This window comes from Protopterus annectens, chromosome 13.part0, assembly GCF_019279795.1.
Source record: "Protopterus annectens isolate FY-2018-M chromosome 13.part0, PAN1.0, whole genome shotgun sequence".
Classification (NCBI taxonomy): domain Eukaryota; kingdom Metazoa; phylum Chordata; order Ceratodontiformes; family Protopteridae; genus Protopterus; species Protopterus annectens.
This window is the reverse complement of record NC_056747.1, coordinates 1,144,549,119-1,144,568,820: the sequence shown is the minus strand read 5'-3', so window position 1 is coordinate 1,144,568,820 and position 19,702 is coordinate 1,144,549,119. Positions and strand designations below refer to the sequence as shown.

The 19,702-nt window shown below is 38.1% G+C and overlaps 1 protein-coding gene across 1 annotated transcript in view; it reads left to right on the top strand.

The window, feature by feature from the left end:
* Window positions 1-19,702, top strand: part of LOC122788162 (myosin light chain kinase, smooth muscle-like) — a 943,334-nt gene that overhangs the window by 857,866 nt on the left and 65,766 nt on the right. Inside the window, exons 12-14 of the mRNA XM_044055140.1 lie at window positions 14,230-14,353; window positions 15,181-15,333; window positions 17,929-18,049. Coding sequence (XP_043911075.1) covers window positions 14,230-14,353; window positions 15,181-15,333; window positions 17,929-18,049 — 398 coding nt within the window. The remainder of the gene's footprint in view (window positions 1-14,229; window positions 14,354-15,180; window positions 15,334-17,928; window positions 18,050-19,702) is intronic.

Below are 19,702 nucleotides of genomic sequence, written 5' to 3'. Positions count from 1 at the left end.
AGCTCCAATTGCAGAAAATATCAGAGACATCAGTTTATTGTGGTTCAGGCATGTGTGCAGAAAAGCAAAAGACAATCTGGTTTAGAAAATTTGGGACAAACAGGAGGAAGGTAAGAGGAAATGAGGGTGTCCAGCAAAGATGTAGATGTATTGTGTGAGAGAAGATCTGTGACAGTCAGGCATGTGTGCCAAAGAATGTAGGAGTGTGGCATTGAATCAAGAGAGATGGTGATAGTTAACATGACACCCTGACCCCATGTAGAAAAATGGGAAATAGGGGGATGATGATGATGATGATAAAGCAAGTTATTAGTCTATAGGTTTTTAGGATGACTTGAAGGTTTACTCTTAAGGAGGAGTATCATTTTTCTGTTTACTAGGCTGGTGTGTGTTCAGGGTATGCATATAAGTATTTTTTATTCAGGGCTAAATATTCATGTAACAATGTTAATAATTTTAGCCAGAGGTTAGGTACTGCATCTGGGCATGTGGTTTTCCACAGGAGCTTTTCTTCATTTTGTTTCAGCTTCTCTGGCTGTTACTTCATCCCATTTCATATCCTGTACGTCTGAATTTCTTACTGTTTTTTTACCTCTTTTATCCACCAGTATCTTTGACATTTCTCCAAAATTTCTTCTTGTTTTGGTGGTGTTTCCATTCCTTTTACTTTGTTTTCCAATTCTTTATAAAACTTTTTTTGGCTCACCAATGAAGTGCTTATTTTGTATTCTTCCTTTATATTTATATGCATATATTCTAAGCGTTTATGCCTGTGCTGATATTTTAGTTTATTATTTGCAATAGTGTATGATAGATCCTGGCCTGTTCTAATACTGCATATTGCTTTTATCATGTCTATCTTTCTAAGTACTGTTGATCTGTTCCCTGTTCTATACTCTTCTAACAGTGACACATCTTATCTTTGCTTTATAGTTTTCACGATTCATTATTCGATAATTCCACAACGGCATTTGATTTCTTCCCTTCTTTCCTCTTATTGTGTTATATTTTTGTGGCAAGACTTTATCTGCTATTAATTTTGATACACAGTAATATATCCTATTTGCTTTTGTTATATCATGTGAATTTCTGTTTTTAGTCTTGATTACTGTGTTCATTTGTTTTATCAAATTTCTAACATTTTGGGTCTTATGACTTTCTGTAATCTATTTTTTTCATCAAACTTAATATGTCTATCCATCTCTATTAAATCAAGCAACTCTTCCCTTAGATCTTTTTCTTCTAAACTGAGGGCACATTTTTTATTCTCTGTTTTCTGTGAGCATTCTACATGTAGTTCCAAAACATCTTCCTGTGACATATTTTCTTTAGCTGCATCCTGCGTCATCCATTGCTTTTTCACATGGGAACTCACTGGCCTATCACTCCAGAACATTGACTGCATCAGAGTTGCCACCATGTCCTGTTCCTTCCCTTGCTGTGCAACTCCAACTGAACTTTTGTATTCGTTTCTTACTGACAGTTCCAGAGTATCTTCATGTGGCAACGGATCAGATGGTTTCTATTCCATTTGTTTCTCCTTAATTTGGGGAATTACTGTTCCACCATGCTGTGATGTTACCAGAGTTGAATTTTCTACACAAAATCTTTCACTTCTCAGGTAATCCATAAGTTCACTTTCTATTTCTTTAACTTCACCATTACTAGTCATCTTTTTTACTTCCCCTTTATTTTCTTATTTTTTGCAGTGTAAAAGTTTTTATATCCAGATCCCTTTGCCTGTATTTCATTTCAAATGCCTTTGATGTTGCTTTTTTGTATTGATTAGTTTTGCTTTCTCTTTGGAAAAATATTGCACCATATTAAATCTCTTTTTCTTTCCCATGTCCATATTTCTTCTTCAGATGTCTCCCAATCCAACTGTTTTCCTTGTTTTGGTGTCTCATTGTGCCATCATTCTGTGACATAACCTGTGATAGACTTTCTATACTAGATCCTTCACTTTGCAGGTATTTCATACCTTCAGCTTCTATTTGTTTAACTTCTACTTTACTAATCTTCTGTTTTACATTCTCCCTTTGTAATTTTATTTTTTGTAATGTGAAATTTTCCATATCTGGGTGCCTTAGCCATTACTTTCTTCAGATATCCTTGGAGCTGCTTTTTGTATCAATTAGTTAGGTTTTCTCTTTCGCATAAATATTCCACCACATCACATCTCATTTTTTTCTTTCCCATGTCTATGTTTCTTTTTATAAAGTTCAAAAATCTGTAGGTTTTGTTCTTTATATGTTTGTACTTCTCAGTCACTTCTTTTTCCAAATAACCCAAGGTTTCTTGATCTATATAATGTTTTTCATGAATCCATTGTATTAATGAACACAAATTTGCATATGAAGCTTTTGCCAGTTCTCCTGGTGCATGTATTTTTCTTTCCTCCAATTTTCTTTCTTAATCCTTTTAAATATCTTCTATCTGGAAATTCAGGTCTTCTTGCATAATAACAACAATACCTAATTTATTTCTTTTTGTCAGTAGTCCACACATACTATAACATTGTTACCAGACAATGCTCACAACTCTTACTTACACATGTAATGTCTATGTACTGCTAACATCAGACAAAGTCAGCCCTGAACTAAAACTCTTGCAAATGCCATATTTCCAAGGTAAGTGTTGAACCTGGAATAGAAAAATAAATGTCTAAGAATACAAAAGAATGGTGTGGTAATGCAAGTAAGTATGAATTGGGTGATTTTTGCAGCAATTACATCAAGATGTGACAGCAGTGACTTATGTGAATACATGCATCTTCTATCAGCTAATAGGCATCATGTATCAAAGAGCCATATGCTCATAAATCAAAAATGTACAGATTTTCACTGAATGTCCGCAGTTTGACTTCATACTTTTGTACTGGCAAATCATTAAAGAGTGAAGTTAGAAAATAATGATACACATTTCAGTTTCAGACTTCATATTCCTTAGAAAAAAACATGAAAATAGTAATGCAAAACCTGCCATTCTATCAAATGTCTAAGTTTGTAAGACCATTTTTAAAAACTCTCCCCATTGTTTGGCCTTTGTCATACTTTTCTTTATGGCTTGGTCCAGCTTTGTTGGTCTAAGAGGTGGGTAGGGATGCACACATTAAAAAAAACTGTAAAAAAGCAGCACAATTTCCAAAACAGCATCACAAACACAGATTTAGTAAGCACTAAGTCAGCTATGCACCCTGAGCATCAGACAAAAGATTTAAATCCTTGAATCCAAAAGATAGAAAACAAGGATATAGCATAGTTATCATTGCAAAGTGTATTGGGTATGGGGGGGGGGGCAGGAGACCTAGGCTGATACAAAAGGTAATGAGTGCGTGTGAGTAAGAAAAACAAACAGGCAGACATTTGGATCAAATGGCCACTGAGACAGAATGAGATGTGTCACAAATGATTCATGTAACTGCTATGTGTGTGTGTCTGTATGGGCTCGCCAGGTGAAACTGGTGTGTGAGTGTCTGCAAGAACACAACACCCAAGCTCTGTGCTAGCTCTACATCCTGGTATATTGGACAGGCTGTGCATGATAGAGGTGACAGTTCATTGTTGTTATCCCTTACTCCGAGAACTGGCTCTGCCAGGAGTTGTACTCACATGTCAATTGTTATAAGTGGTTTCAAAAACACTGTCCCAAAAACATGTGGACAAATTTACAACAGAATCATTTTTATGCAATTCAGTCACATCCACCTGTGCCCAGCACTCTCCTTGAGGTGTCTGTAGGCCACCCTAGAAGGCTGACACCCCTGTGTCACTGACAATATAGGACGTTTTACAGTTCACTGAAATAACATAGAGTATAAAGAGAAACAGTTGTATAAGAAACGCTTGTGATGAAACTTCTAAGAAGTGCATACAGATAAAATTTGCTAATGCATGTATGTATGTATGTATATGTATGTATGTATGTATGTGTGTGTGTGTGTGTATATATACACACATATATATATATATATATATATATATATATATATATATATATATATATATCTATTTAGATGCAAGCAAATCCAGTATACAGTTGGAAAATTCAATCATACCTTATCAAGATGGGTAGTCTTCTGTGCAGATAAATCCAAAGTAATATCAATCTTTTTTTGTGTTATCCACATACACACTCTTCCCACTTTCATGTTCCCTAACTATACAGTTACCTTTTTATAGTGTAGATTCAGGCCTGTGAGTATGGTGAAGATACAAATGAGGTGTGAACTTATTAGAATTGCTGAATCCCAAATTCTTGCAGGTGTAAACATACTGCAGGCACCCCCTCAGTGTTTGTTACTAATGGATTGCAACTGTGAATGATTACTGGTAGGGAAAAGGAAAACACAACAGCAATTCAGACTCCCTTACCTCCAGTGGGTGTGTCAGAAAGGTTAGACTTACAAAGTGTAGAAGTAATTGTATTAAGATTTTAAGTGTAAGTAAGCTACACACATTTCACAGTTTCTGTTCAGTAATAGCCACCCTCCCCTGCCTTTGTTGAAAACTGTATATCATTGCCATTTAATACTCTTGTATATTTTAAAGACAGTGATACAAAATGCCTTGCAGACTGCATGTCTCAGATTACTGCTCAGATAACAGAAGAATGAACACAATACAAAGATAAGACAGAGCTGCACTGCTACAAACAATAGTCATAAATTGTTGTGTGATCATTCATTGTACTACATCTGAAATGAACACATGTACAAACAACTGAGAGTGTACAAGTGTGAATGATTTTGGACTTGCTTGTATGCACAATGATGTTCAATCCTGCTGCAAAGCTGTTTCTATACCAAAGAGGGATAAGGCACCCTCACTGTGTTTTGTAGGTTCATTTGTGTAACAGTTCAAATCCAGACTTGTGTAAAAACGTTAATGCATACTAATATTTATTTTATAATGTTTATTTGTTTTTTTTTTAATACCACTATTTGCACAGCATGTGGCTTAGTGCAAATGTGGGAAATGGATAAAATAAATGTCATGTAATGTACTTCTATAATAAACTATACTTGTAAATGTGTAGCACATTTGCTAAACACTGTGATCCATACAGTATATACTATCTGTAGATCAAGGTTCAAGTCCTTCATTTGCCTTTTAAGAATGAAACATAATAAACACTGCTCACAAAGATAAAACAAGGTGAGCTTTGTTTGTCACATTTGCGAATCAATGGCCTTCATGCAAACCTGGCTTAATGGCCACACACAAAGCAGAAGGAGCACCTGCAGAGAGGATGCAAATATTCTCAATTTCAAAAAGAATACATTGTTGCATCTTTTCTTACCATTGCGCAAACCCACTAAGTGGCATTGCGCAGTGGTTAGCAACCTTCCCCAATAACTGCAGGTCTAGAACACCTGCTGACAGTGAAAACAATTTCAAAATGGATACATTTTATCATCTATTTTTGCAGCCCTTCAATCACGCTAAGCGGCATTGTGTGGCAATTAGCACATATACTTAAACATTATTAACTGTTCCTGTGGCAGCAGGTGTAAGTGTAGGGCTGCAATACAGGTAAGCCTGGGTTCTAATCTACCACACTTTCCATGTTTATTAATTCTTGTCCACTCAGTTTTAAAAAACAAATGAAAACATTTTAAATGTAATTATATATAACAATATGTATGTATAGCAGTGGAGCTCATATGAATGATATGTGTGACAAAGGTATACTGAATATTATGTTTCTGCAATTATAACTGTCTTCTCTGGCATTGAATGGGCTTCAGACCTCAGTGATACTCATACACACATGAATGTATAAACCAGGACCTTGTCAGGTCACACACATACTTGGTTAACCCCTCACTCTGTCATATGTATTTATATTTAGTTAATGAGCATGTTCAACAAGCACTTCTGTGGCAAGAATTAAATATCACTTATGTGGACAGTAGTTTTTTATCTTTAATGCATAGGTTTGAATCCCACATTGTACAAATTAATTTTATCAGTGTCTAAAGCCACACCACAAGTGTGCTAGGTCATATAATTTGTACCACCAACACATGTCTGCAAAGTTAAATCAAGTAACAGGTACAGCAGCATCCAAACCAAAAAGTAATGCCAATTGTCACATTACCCTTCTTTTTTCATAAACTGCTTTCATCTTTGTTTGGCATTATTGCTTTCCACATAATTTTGCACAAAAGCAGTTTGCTTTTGTGCAAAGATCACAACCAATAGAACTCTCATAAAGTCATAGGCGAAGCAGGGGCTCGCATTTGCTCATGAAATAAATATGCACAAATGGAGAAAGAAGTATAAACATGTATCTCACATGTACAAACACTTTGCCATTGATCGTGCAAACCAGCTGCTCAGCAGTGTGTTATGGAAAGTGCACATTAGCAAGTATTACTTATGTTTACTGCATAGTTAGTCTTCATCCAATGAAAGTATATGTAACAACACAAACAAAGGGAAGGCACTTTTTAAGGAAAGAACCTATATTTACACTGTAGTCATGCGTTACCTGCACCCATGCACTTGAAACTTGGTCTCTCAGTATTTTTTCCCAAATATATCTACACTACAGAAAATAATGCTTTGCTATATACCATATACATCTTTATACTAACAAAACATGTTGAGAGTGTCTAATACTTGTAGTAATGTAGACAGCTGTTTGCATATAGTTTGCAAAGAAGTCTTTTTAAGGTATACCTGCACACTGGAAACACAACAACAGATACTACACTTTGCACACTCCTCAATCCAGTAACATGCAGATCTTTATTATCTTGACAGTTATACATGGCTAGCCATGCATTTCAGAAAGGCCTCACAACATCTTTTCTCAAATATCCAGTGCTGATGTCATCCACAATAAATTGTCCTGCAGCAGTGTAAAAGTTAGACTTGTGGTGTAGTGATAAGTACTGAGTTCTCAGTCAGTGTACTTAGGTAGGGGCAGTAATCTCAATGCAGTCAACTGGTGTGTTTCTGTCTGTCTAGTCAGAAGAGCATAACTGTATATCCTGCAGTCATCAGTACAATCCCATGGCCTACCAATATTTTGACAATTGTACATGCCTACACATCCATTTCATTCAGGCCTCCAAACATCTTTTCAAAAACATCCAATGCTGCTGTCATTCACTATAAATTGTCCTGCAACATTGTAAAAGTCTGACTTGCGCTGTAGTGCTGATGTTAAACACTGAGTTCTTCAGTCAGTGTACTTAGGCATGGATTCTGTTCTCAGTGCAGTCAACTAGTATGTGTGTATGTGTGTTTGTTCAGTTGGCTGGCAGTCAAGAGACTATTTTATACCTGCATGTGGAACACTGCTATTGTCATCCTGTTTAAACCAGTCTCTGCTGATGTCATCAGTAAATAATTAAGAAAGGGTTCTGTTCTCAGTACAGCTATATCCAGCCCTCCTCTGAATATCTTTAATTATGTCACCCTGTGTAACATGCACTCTGACAATATTTAAGACAAACCTGCGCTGTGGCAGTAACATTAACTACTGTGTTTGCAAGCTACTTTAACTACACATATAGGTGTTTTAATCTGACAGCATGCAACTTGTGTGACTATACATACAACTATCACTTATGGGACAATTTTACAAAGGGATGTGACTCCACATGCATGCCCTGTGCTCCTTCCAAAATGTTGTCCTCAGCATACAATGAAGCTGTCATACTGCATAAAGTGCAATGTGACAGTGTTACAGTCAGACATATGTGGTGATGCTACTGTGTCATTGCATGGCATTCATATTCTATGCCACCACAGGGGTAATGTTCAAATCAGGCCTTGTCTACTGGTGTGTGTGTGTGTGTGTGTGTGTGTGTGTGTGTGTGTGTGTGTGTGTGTGTGTGTGTGTGTGTGTGTGTGTGTGTGTTTGTGTGTGTGTGGGGGTGTGTGTTTGTGTATGTGTATGTGTGTGGTTCATTATGGTCATTGTATGATCTTTGGAATAGCTCATCATTTCACTTTCACTTTGGGTACTTTCCACATAGCCCCATATATCCTACTGTTTCCACTGGCCACGTGACATCCTTCCTGCAGAGGATTGAAGGATGTTGTCATGTCAGATATGCATACACAAATCATGAGCAGAGTCCTTCCATGAGCCTCTGCAAGTTATCTTCAAACCACTGCATGTGTGACTGCTAATTCTGTTGTGATGTGGTGCACGTCTCATATGGACAGTGGCAGGATGTAATGCAATCTAACAAATATACACATACGTACACTAGTCTTACTATCTTCTGTAATATAGATATAGGGATTTTTATTTACATGGTAGAATAATGGCTAGTCAATTTTGCTGTCATTGACATGTGCACTGAGTTGTAGATGTACAGTATGGCTGCAAGAGAGTCTTAAAATCTGTGATGTGAGGTAATGTATTGATGGCCATTGATACCATTGCATTACATGCGCCTTCTATAACAACTGCAGTAATATGCCTCCTTACAACTGTTGACATGATATGATACACTTGTATGTATATTGTTGGCATATTAGGATGTGTTGTGGAGCAGATCAACAGTCAACACAGTTCACATTCCACCATCACAGTGACACTTTCAGCATTGGATAGGTGTGCATATGTCTACATATCATCCTTATATGCTCTGTGACACACATCAGTATAAATTCACATTGATTACATGGTCACATGAGTCTTGTCTCATACACATGTTGTTATGCTGTGATATACACAGCCAGTGTATCATGTTTTGATACAATTGCAACCCTGTGGAAATCATTGGATGTGCAGTTGCATTGCTATACTCCAGGATTATTGAGGATGTCAGCAGCACCATTGTGACTATTAGCATTTGTGTTAGGAACTGTTATGCATGAGCTACAAACAACTGATTTGTAAAGAGTCCTGATCTGGCATCAGCTTGCCCATGAAACACATATAGGCATATGTTGTGCAATTGATGTAATTACGTGACATTGGTAAGTTATATAACTATATGCATAGTACCAGTGTGTGGAATGGGATGAATGGCCAAGGTTGTATTTCTAGGTGTTTTCACAAATCAGTTATTCCAATAAATTTGAAATGTTAAGTGGAATACACAACTAAGCACAGAGATGCATATGGATACCACCAGACATACCTAGCCAGAGAAATGGAGAATCTGCTAGCTGATAGTTTGTCTCACACATCGTCACCCTTTTGCCAGTGGCCATCAGCCACAGTATACATGCAAACATTACTCAGTTGCTATTCTAAGGAAGGAAGCACATCTGTGCGCTCTCTTCAGCTAATAACACAGAATCAATAGGCCTTGACAATATCATAGGTTGCCTATAGCATGACTCAAAACATGGACCTACCAGACACTGTTGGATCAATACTTCAACACAGCCTCCAGACAGACTATGTTCCCATAGAAAGGTGTATATCAGCATGCATCCTTCTGACTGTGGGAGAAACAAGATGCCCTCAAGAAGGTAAATAAGGGCATGCATGATGACAATATTATTATCATCCTGTGTAACTTTGAGTTGGGCAAGGCATGAAACAAAAATCCACTTTGAGGTATTACTGGGACACTGTCATAAGTGGCCATAAACACCTATATCACCAAGTGGGTAGATCACCGGATCACATACGTGAGAGATAAATATGTTGAAGTATATGAAGTGACCTATATCTAGAGGCCAGGGATCAGGTCCAATCCTCAGGAGTCTGTCCTAGGCCCTTTCATGTTCATTATTTAAGTCTCAGACATCAAGAATGACTTACACATCCTTTGTCCAAACAGCTTTGTGGAGGACTGCAAATTGTGGACAATCATTGAATCCAATTGTGATATTAGTATAATACAGACAATATCAACACACACAAAGGACTGCTGCCACAGCCATGGAGACACAGGAGATGAACATAAATCATGGAGAGAGTTGTTACAAAGCAAATACGCAACCTAGTTATAATACAGACAGCACAACCCCAAGGGTAGACCAATTGGTATGTGACCTGTGTACTCAGGTAGATGGTATGTGGAATGTCCACCAGCATGCACCCACAGTGGTGGCTACTACCTTTTTGGTAACACAACTCCTGAGTAGGTGCTAGACATCCACATCAAAGGACATTATAGTTCCATAGTTTTCAACCCTCATCACACCAATAACTGAGTACAATGCACCCTTTTTCATGTACCTCACAACACATCTTCCAGGGATGAGTTACTCAAATGTACCACATTTGCTACAGTGAGCTCCCACACATCTTATTGGCCATACCAAAGTATTCTTTTGTTTCATACACATTACTGGTTGATGGTGAGGAACCCCCATCAAGGTATTATATGCATGTGTGATGCATGTTCCTATGATGCACATATTAAATACATAGCTAACTGACAACACTGATGGCATGGGTTACATTTGTGACAGAGTGAAGTGTGCCATATATATGGCATGCACACCTGTCAACTAGCCATGATTGCTTGTAATTACAACTACAGCTGTGACAGTGTCTTCCTAACACCTTTGGCAGATATTAAATTTTGAGGAAGGTATGCTTGATTTCCCCCAGAGACTGCTAACAAATCATAATAGTTGTACAAGTGTGTTCTTGCAGAACCATCTATGATCACTCACAATCACAGATGTTATATCAAAGACATGAGAGTGCTGGTGGTATTATTCTGATATTGTCCAAGATTCTGCATGCTTCTGTCTACTGTTGTCCATGAGCCCATTGCTATGGGTCCTGCTTGGGTGCGACCTGTGCTGACATTATATTCATATTCAGGCAACTCATTTTGCACAGCATCATAATATACATCTAACCCCTATTGTATATACCATCTCTGATATATGCCCTCTCCATTGTTCATGTCAGGATGCTTATATCCCAAATAATCTTCTCTACTAATATGTCACCTTGTATGACAGTTACTTAATATACAATAACTGTGCTGTCCGTACTGTATCATGTCAAGATGTCATTAGTGTTCATGCTACCTCTATCTTCATTGACATTCCCTCATCTGCTGTACCTTATCATATTTCACCTGTCCTCTTCCCCATGTGCATTCCTACAATTCATTTGTGTGTTCAATACTCACACTTCCCCTAAATGTTTATTTATAATATAACAAAAGACAAGCCATTTATAATGCAGACTATGTACCATTACTGATCATTTACACAACTTTTATTCAGTCTGCACTGTATACATTTTCATGTAATATGTTGGAACTATATACATTGCTTTATTAATAAACCTGGTAGTCATTGTGACTTTTCTTGCAATCCCACAGAACTAGTTTGCCAGTAGGTAAACAGGTTTGCATATCTGCTGCTGTCCATGTTGCTTTACACAGAAACAGTGCTTGTTTACATTTAAATGCAGTGCATGGCATGCATGTGCAATTAGTGCTGCCGCTTACTGCGCAAACACGTAAACGCCATGTAGGATTGCATCCCCAGGAATGTCTAAATGCAGTATACTGTGTTTAACTCATTTTTATTATGTGTAAGTATTTATAAATGGTGAATTCAGTACAATATTGCAAACAAATGCATAGCAAGCACAAATATGACATAATTCTCATTTATGTTAGCATAGTACACTGCAGAATGTAAACCCCACCGATACTATAGTAATGCACAAACTTCCCATATCAGTGTTCCCATGTATGTATAAGCACTTCCTTTGCATTTTGTTTTACTCCATCAAAGATTTATAAAAATAAAATTGTTTTATAGTAACAAATTGAATGCTCTGTAGTATCATGTGTGAAGTTATTGTGTGCATATATTTTCTCTTTTGCCTGTCCTCCCCTTTTTTCTCTTTTTCCTATTTTAATTATTTTCTTTCTTTCCCATTTCTGTTCATTTTTTTACAGATCCAGATTTCTCTGGAGCAGCCCAGGCTTGTACCTCTCAGGTTAGGGACCACTCACCCTCTGCCCATTCAGGGGCATCTCCACATGGTCAGGGCAGTAGCACTGGTCCTGTAGAAACCCTGGCATGTGGCAGCCTGACAAGCTTCACTGAACAGGAGCTTCAGAACTTGGTTGTAACTTGGTTGAGGACATGCTGGAGCAGGTCATGGACAGACGGTTTCAGCCACTCAAGGCATGTCTTCAATGTATTGATGATTTGCTGCCCCAGTCAGCTCTGAACACCTTGCCATCACAGACCCCTGCCTCCTCAACATTATGGTCTTCAACTGCAACACTATCTGGCAGTGAAAACATTTGAGGCTTTGTGGCTTGGGGACTTCTGATGGTTACCACTCATTGTCACCTCCTTCTTACCTTATCATTTCTCCTGAGCTCTCTGATCTATTTCCCATGCATACTATCCTCTTATAAAACAACAACAAAAATGACAGAATAGGTGGGTATACCCTTCCCAGAAAACATAGTACCCCTCCTCCCCTACCTCCTCCAGCACAGCCCTCATGATGTGTTCTTTCTCTGTCTCCAGGGCATCCACATAAGGATATCCCTATATAAAACATAATAAATCCCTTTATTTGTTAAAAATGTTAATAAGAGTTGCACAGTCTGCTGCTTGCCTTAAGTCTTCCAAACATGACCACATGTAGCCATGTCCATCCACAATATTGAAATACATATTGTCATACAAAGCTTATACCTTTCATGGAGTCCTTCTCGTATACATAACAATTATCATTAAATACTTTACAATTTTGCCGTAAGTGACAGTATTTTTCAAAACAACTTCACTTTTCCTTTGTCAGCACTAATAACCCACCCTAGGATTACAGATATACATGCAGTAGTGCTCTTCGAGAAAAAGAAAAACCAGTATGCAGCTATGAAGTCTCACACTACGAATACCACCCTAAGAATTATTGATAATTATACAATGACTGGCCATTAGTATTAAAAAAACGTGCATGCTGATTGACCAGCCCAACCAGTGTGCCTATTGTAAATCCCACAATATACCAATGGAAAAAGGTCTGGTCACCTGAACTTCTTTCCATTCATATAGTCCAAAACTTTTATTTTTTTTTTCAACAAAAATTAAAAAAAAAAAAAACTATAGTCCGTACTCCGGACATACCCAAGAGGCAGCATGGAGGAAATACAAAAAAAATCAGGTACTTTATTTAAAACTAAAGACACGTACCTGATTTTCTTTGCATTTCCTCCATTCTATCTGTCTCTCCTACCCTTTAAGTAACCCAAACTTTTTTTTTAATAATAAAAAAATAAATAAAAAACAAAAACGGAGCAATGGAAACTTTCTTTTCTCCATTGCTTCCTTTTCAAAGCATTGATGTACTGGGTATGTGTGGGAATGCAAGTCCCATACGCATGCGCATTACATCAAAACAATGCAGCAGTATATCAGCAGCCATGGAAGAACTGTAATGCACCGTTATACAAAGGCATTATTTAAGAAAAGTATTTTTTTTCTTAAGTAATCCGCAGTGGTGGTGCTGCGGTAGCGTTGTTGCCTCACAGTAAGACGCTGTATGGTTCGACTCTCAGCTAGAGCATCTTCTGCGTGGAGACATGCGTGAATGGGCATACCTTCGTTGAAGGTTATGCGTCAGGGCTGGCAACAAGGCACGTAAAAATCAGCTGCCAATCATTAGCTGACCGGAATTCCGCTGTGGCAACCCCTAACCGGGAAAAGCCGATAGACACAACATTTTTTTCTTAAATAATGTCATTGTATAAAAGCAATAACCGACTCCGTGGTTGTGGTATAGTAATATTTACCCATGGTTGGCTTTATTTAACCACTCAGGCTTCACCCACATGATTAAACCACACCAACCATGGGTAAATCTTCAATATACCACACCACGTCATCGGTTATTGCTTAATTAACATTCTGTTCTCCTGGAGAATTTCTCCACAGCTCTCCAATAAAAGTGAGTCCTGACTTACTACTGAAAACAATGACACTTGTAAGTTAAAAAATTCAACTTTTACTGTTCTTGGATTATGTTCAGAATATTAGCAATACATTTTGGCTTCGGTTCTGATGATGAGTATTGAATAATAAAAAAATGTGCAACACTTCCATTTCTGGTGTGTACACGACAATCATTTATTTGTTTTTGTTTCAAGAATTTCAAAGAAGCTGTGTTCAAAAGTGCTCATTTGAACCTTGTAGATTTTAGTTCTAGATGAGTGATGTGTTATTTAGAAAAAAAGAAACATGGCAGACATATGTAGAGACTTTTAGCTGAGGGCTTTACAAAATTATCCTTTGCTTTTCTCATCAGATTCTAAAACATCATTGAAAGTTTTGCAAGGTACACCAGAGTTCGTTGCCCCAGAAGTGATCGGCTTTGAGCCAGTTTGTTTCACAACAGACATGTGGAGTGTTGGGGTAATTTGCTATATCCTGTAAGTAAAAATCTCTCTAACATCTCAATATCTGTAATACCATACTGTGTAGGATGCCATTGAACTGTGTTTGAGTCTATAAGTCAGGCTGTAATTATGAAAGGAAAGTTTGTCTGTCGATCTGATGCATACCTGCAGCCATGGTTGCTAGCATATTACAGACATCAACATAAAACAACAAAACTGCATGGTCTTATCTCAGATTTTGCAGAAAATGGTCGTGTGTTTGAAGACAAAGCTTCTGTCTCTCCAACACTCACACATACATGTACACACCAGTTAGAATTACACACAAATACACAACACGTCTGTACCATCTGGCTGCAACTGCTAGAGTACTAACATTTTAAAATTTCGCTGTCGCCAGGGATAGATTCTTTCTTTAGGTTAGTTGCAATACAGCAGTATGGAGCGGAAGTTAGGAAGGGACAGCTATGTATCCCCTTAATCCCACTTCTAGAACATAATCTCAAATCAGCCGGTACAGGCCAGCAACAAGAGGGACTTGGCCAAATCTAATTAAATGCGCCCTTCTGTTCCTCAAACAGTCCTATTGATAAATGTGTTCTGTTGTTTTTTTTCATCATGTGACACATTAATAATTGTATTTAATGTTCCAGCATTAATACTGGTTTGGTGTGATGAAGTCCTTTTTGATTAAAGAGATAGGAAAACTTATGTATTATTTTATAATGTTCTTCATGCCCAGTGTTGTCTATTTTTTGTTTTATTTATGTTTACATTTTAGTGATACTACATTTTAATGTAACTGGACATTCTTTGTTAGAAACAACATTATGAAAGAAAGACTTTGTGTTTGTCCACAGGCTAAGTGGAGAGTCACCTTTCCAAGGAAACAATGAAGCAGAAACCCTTTCACTGGTCACTGCAGCTCAGTGGGAATTTGATGATGAGACATTTGCTGAGATATCAGATAGTGCCAAGGATTTCATCCAGAATTTGTTAAATAAAGATCCCAGGTAACTTAAACATGTGTTCAAAAACAGAAAGAAAGTTAAAACTAAGCTGAGGCTTTCTACTGAAATTTGCAACTTTTTTTTTTTTTTTAGTTGTTTATTTTTTTAATTAGATAATACATACTAAACAAACATTTGGATAGCTAACTTGAACAAAGTCACACAGTACACATAGAGAAAATGAGATTGAAACTCAGATAACAGTATATACCTCATGAATATTTGTTGCTTTAACCTTGTAAGATATATTTCTTGACAGTTTTGCTTTACAATGCCCATTAGGCTCACACTTGAACCTAGAGTGTTGTGGTCTCTGTATCAAAGAACTGCATGTGTTTGCAGTATTGGCATATTTAACCTGCAGGAAGGTGAGTATCTCCTGTTGTGACAGGATGACTAACTTACCAGAGGGAACAGGCTAGGTACAGGAATGACAGACAGTTTCTTGGAGGACACACTGTCATCATGCAGTGGTATCCTGAGCTGATCCTCTTTTTGTCCTGGTACTACCATGTATGTGATCCCGATGGAGTCTCAGGGATGCATTCCCACTAGGGCAGACTGGAGACAGAATCACTAGCTATCTACATCTGACATTAAAAATAAGAATACAAGGTGCCTGCATACCATCTCCCTTTGCCATGGCCCTGGCATAGCATGGTTTTGATATTTTAGGTTTGTGTTTCCTCTTTGTACACAAACCCATGTTGTCTTCTGGGAACAGGTGGCTCATTGCTAGTAAACATTTCAGAATGCAAAATGTCATGCTTTTGGCAGAAATTCTCTTGCAATCTCTTTATCTGACCAAAAGCACATGGATGTTGCTGTGGAGGGTAGAAATAGGGCAGAAAATGGGTTAATTTACTGGACATCACATCTAAACTAACAGTTCAAGCCCTTTCTGTAGGTAAACATTTGCCAAAATGCTGCCACATGACAGCACAGCTTGGATAGGAGCACTGATGAGGTGGGCAATGGATCGTAGCTCCTTGGCAATATCTCTAATTAGGTCAGGGAGCTTTCTATTACTTTAAGGAAAGCTGGCGTTAAATATGTTTGTGAGACAAACACATGCAAAACTCCCCAAGTCATAAGACTGGGATCAAACATGAATATCTTTAGACAAAAAGCATATCTAAATTACAAGATTAGCCCAACCACTTATGCTTCTTTGCATAGCTAAGGGGGGTTGGGGTTGGCATAATGGGTAAGATATTGAACTCAAGGGCAAGAGATATAGGGTTTGATTCTCACCAAGGGAAACTGTCTAGGCTTAAAATGGCTAACAAGGGCAGTTAGCTTTGTACTTACCCATAAATCTGTGAATGTATAACATATATCACTTCATAAAGGCTGGATTGTAGATATAAGGCAAGATGCCTTCTTGAGCCACAGCAGTCCCAAGTATAATTAACAGCCTGGGTCTCTGAGGGTTGGCCAGGGAACATAGACATAAAACTCATGAAGAGTAGCTCACATTTCCCCTTCCTTGGGGGAGGAGGGACTATATTTTCCTTCAGTCCGTCCTGTGGCAACAATGGATAGTGCCAACATGATTTTTGAGACATATTGATGACTTGTCATACCATCAGTACTCTAAGTATAAAATGATGTGCAAACAAATATACAACTGGAGTAAAATAATGTCTGAGTTATTGTGTGAGGTTGGGAGGGGAGTCAGAGTGACTAGGCCTAAAAAAGCAGCTCTGCCATCCTACAATCTCAGCTTGACATATGGGACTTAGTATGCTGGAAATAAGCAAGCAAAGATGAAACAGGCAGAATAAATAAACAAAAAACAAGATACATTCCTAGAAATGCAGAAATACACGGCCATATAAGAATAAAAATAGACATGTAAAAAACCTAACAGCTGCAGGGCATCACTGTTTAACCAATGTTCCCAGCCAGGCATCACTGTTTAACCAGTGCTCCCATATGGGCATCATTCTTTAACCAGTGCTCCCAGCCGGGCATCACTGTTTAACCAATGCTCCCAGCCGGGCATCACTGTTTAACCAGTGCTCCCAGCTGGGCATCACTGTTTAACCAGTGCTCCCAGCCTAGACGAAAGGTCATCATACTGTATTGTTTGACTTTTCAGAAGATTGTGTCTGCAAGTTAAATATTTCCTATTATATTCACAGTCATATAATTTTTGAAAATGAAGCATTTTATGTGTTTGTTATATTTTTGCACTGTGTTCATATGTTTTCTTGTGCTAGTACTATGTAAAAGGGGCATTTCCAATAGATTTCTAGTATAAAATAAAAATAAAAAAAATGATTGTTTATGGAAGCTGAATATACTGCAAGACATTGTACAAATAAATTACTGTAAAGAACAGGTTAGTTAGGTTCTTGCAGCTATTTGATAATTTAGTAGAAGTTTATCTGCAGATGTTTTAATGAAATTCAACGTTGTCATCTTCTGCAGTGTAAATTATGTACAGGGGGCTGAAATCTTTATATTTTTTTTCTGAGTTTGGTCTGGACATCAATGTTGAATTCAGTGATTGTATGAGAATACTAGGGAAATGAGGTCATTGTCGTCTGCATCCACACATTATAATGGTCAGTGTTCTTTCCGTTATCACAGACGTCGGCTAAGCAGTGAACAGGCATACCAGCATGCCTGGCTGAAGGTAAAAGACCAGGGAGCTTCCAAAGCACTATCAAAAGAACGAATGAAGAAATACCTTGCAAGACAGAAATGGCAGGTATGGACATTTATAAAGGAAAAAATGGTATTTATTTTTGCTTTGCTCTGTTGCACATGTAGTCATGCATCCAAACATCCATACACCCACCCACCCATCTCACATGTATGCATCTTACACCAATGATCCTGTGTAATGCAGCCATAATGTCAAAAAGACAGCCTTAGCATGCCATGGAGATCACATATTAGTGAAACAATCCTAGAAACAAGGGGCTTATGGAATGTTTCTTTCCTTTGGAGTCCAGGTGATGTTACATCTTATGTCTCTTTTCCTGAAGTTATGCCATCAAATATCAATGATTTTTTTGACATTTGCAATGTGCCTCAAAGCACCTAATTATCCTGCTATATGCTTCCCATCAACCCTGTGGGCAGGGCAATATTTTGCTGCCCCTAACTGAACAGCCTGTCTAAACAGATTTCCATTCCAGCTTATCTTCCGTATGGCAGGTTTGCTGTGTACTGTAGCTCTTAATTGCATACAGTTATTGCTATTTCTATAACAAATGCATTTCTTTTAATTAATTAAACAATTATTTATTCATCTGAGCTGGGAGATTTGTGGGTGACTGGAGAAAGAAGCTATAAACATACAAGATGTACTATCAAAATTACAAACTGCATGTGCACTAACAAGATTACAGACTATACAAATGATTTCTACAATTACTATTCACTGGGGAATTATGAGGGAATACTGTGACAACAGAGAAAGTAGTTGCCTGTCAATTTTATGGAAACAACAACTGAAGAACGTCATGTACAAAAAAAATTATAATCTGACTGCCGTTCTATGGTCTTTGGTAGTTCATAAGTAATATAAGATGTAAACAGGCTCACACTGTACTTTTTGTTGTCTTCCTGGAGGCAGTGCCCTCATGTTCTCAATCGACCTGTTCATTCTTCATGGGTGAGAGTTGAATATGGAAAGCCACCACACAGAAAGCCATCAAGGGTTATTGCTTATCATAGCCTCTTTCCTCTGTGACAGCCTAATGTGTGTGTGTGTGTGTGTGTGTGTGTGTGTGTGTGTGTGTGTGTGTGTGTGTGTGTGTGTGTGTGTGTGTGTGTGTGTGTGTGTGTGTGTGTGTGTGTGTGTGTCTGTGTGTGTGTCTGTGTGTGTGTGTGTGTGTGTGTGTGTGTGTGTGTGTGTGTGTGTGTTTGTGTATGTGTGAGATCTCATGGTGTTGGCACAGTGATAATGTGTGCATTTTATCCATTTGTCTAATCCTGGCTATCAACATCAGCACCCTCATCAGTCATAGGTTCATAGAAGGCTACTAGGTTAACAGTCTTATAGCCCTTACAAGCCTAGCCATATTTATCCTGAGTTGCCTCAATTGTCAGTGGTTAGGTGAGTGAAGTCCACAGAGGTAAAGGTCTATAGTAGTTAACACCAACTTTCTCTGTCCATGAGAGACATGGGTGCCACTCCAGGAGTGAATTTGTGGTCACTGATCCATTGATCTAGGTTGCATTTGAAGAGGGTCAGGGAGGGGCTCTGTTTCACATGAACTGGAAGCTTGTTCCAGAGAGGTGGCAGTCTCTGGGAGATGTAGCTATCTCTCCAGCATGACCTGTTCATGTCAGATCCCTGGAGCGAGTGACCCTCATGCAGTTTGATTTATGAATGTGTAGCATTTCCATCAGA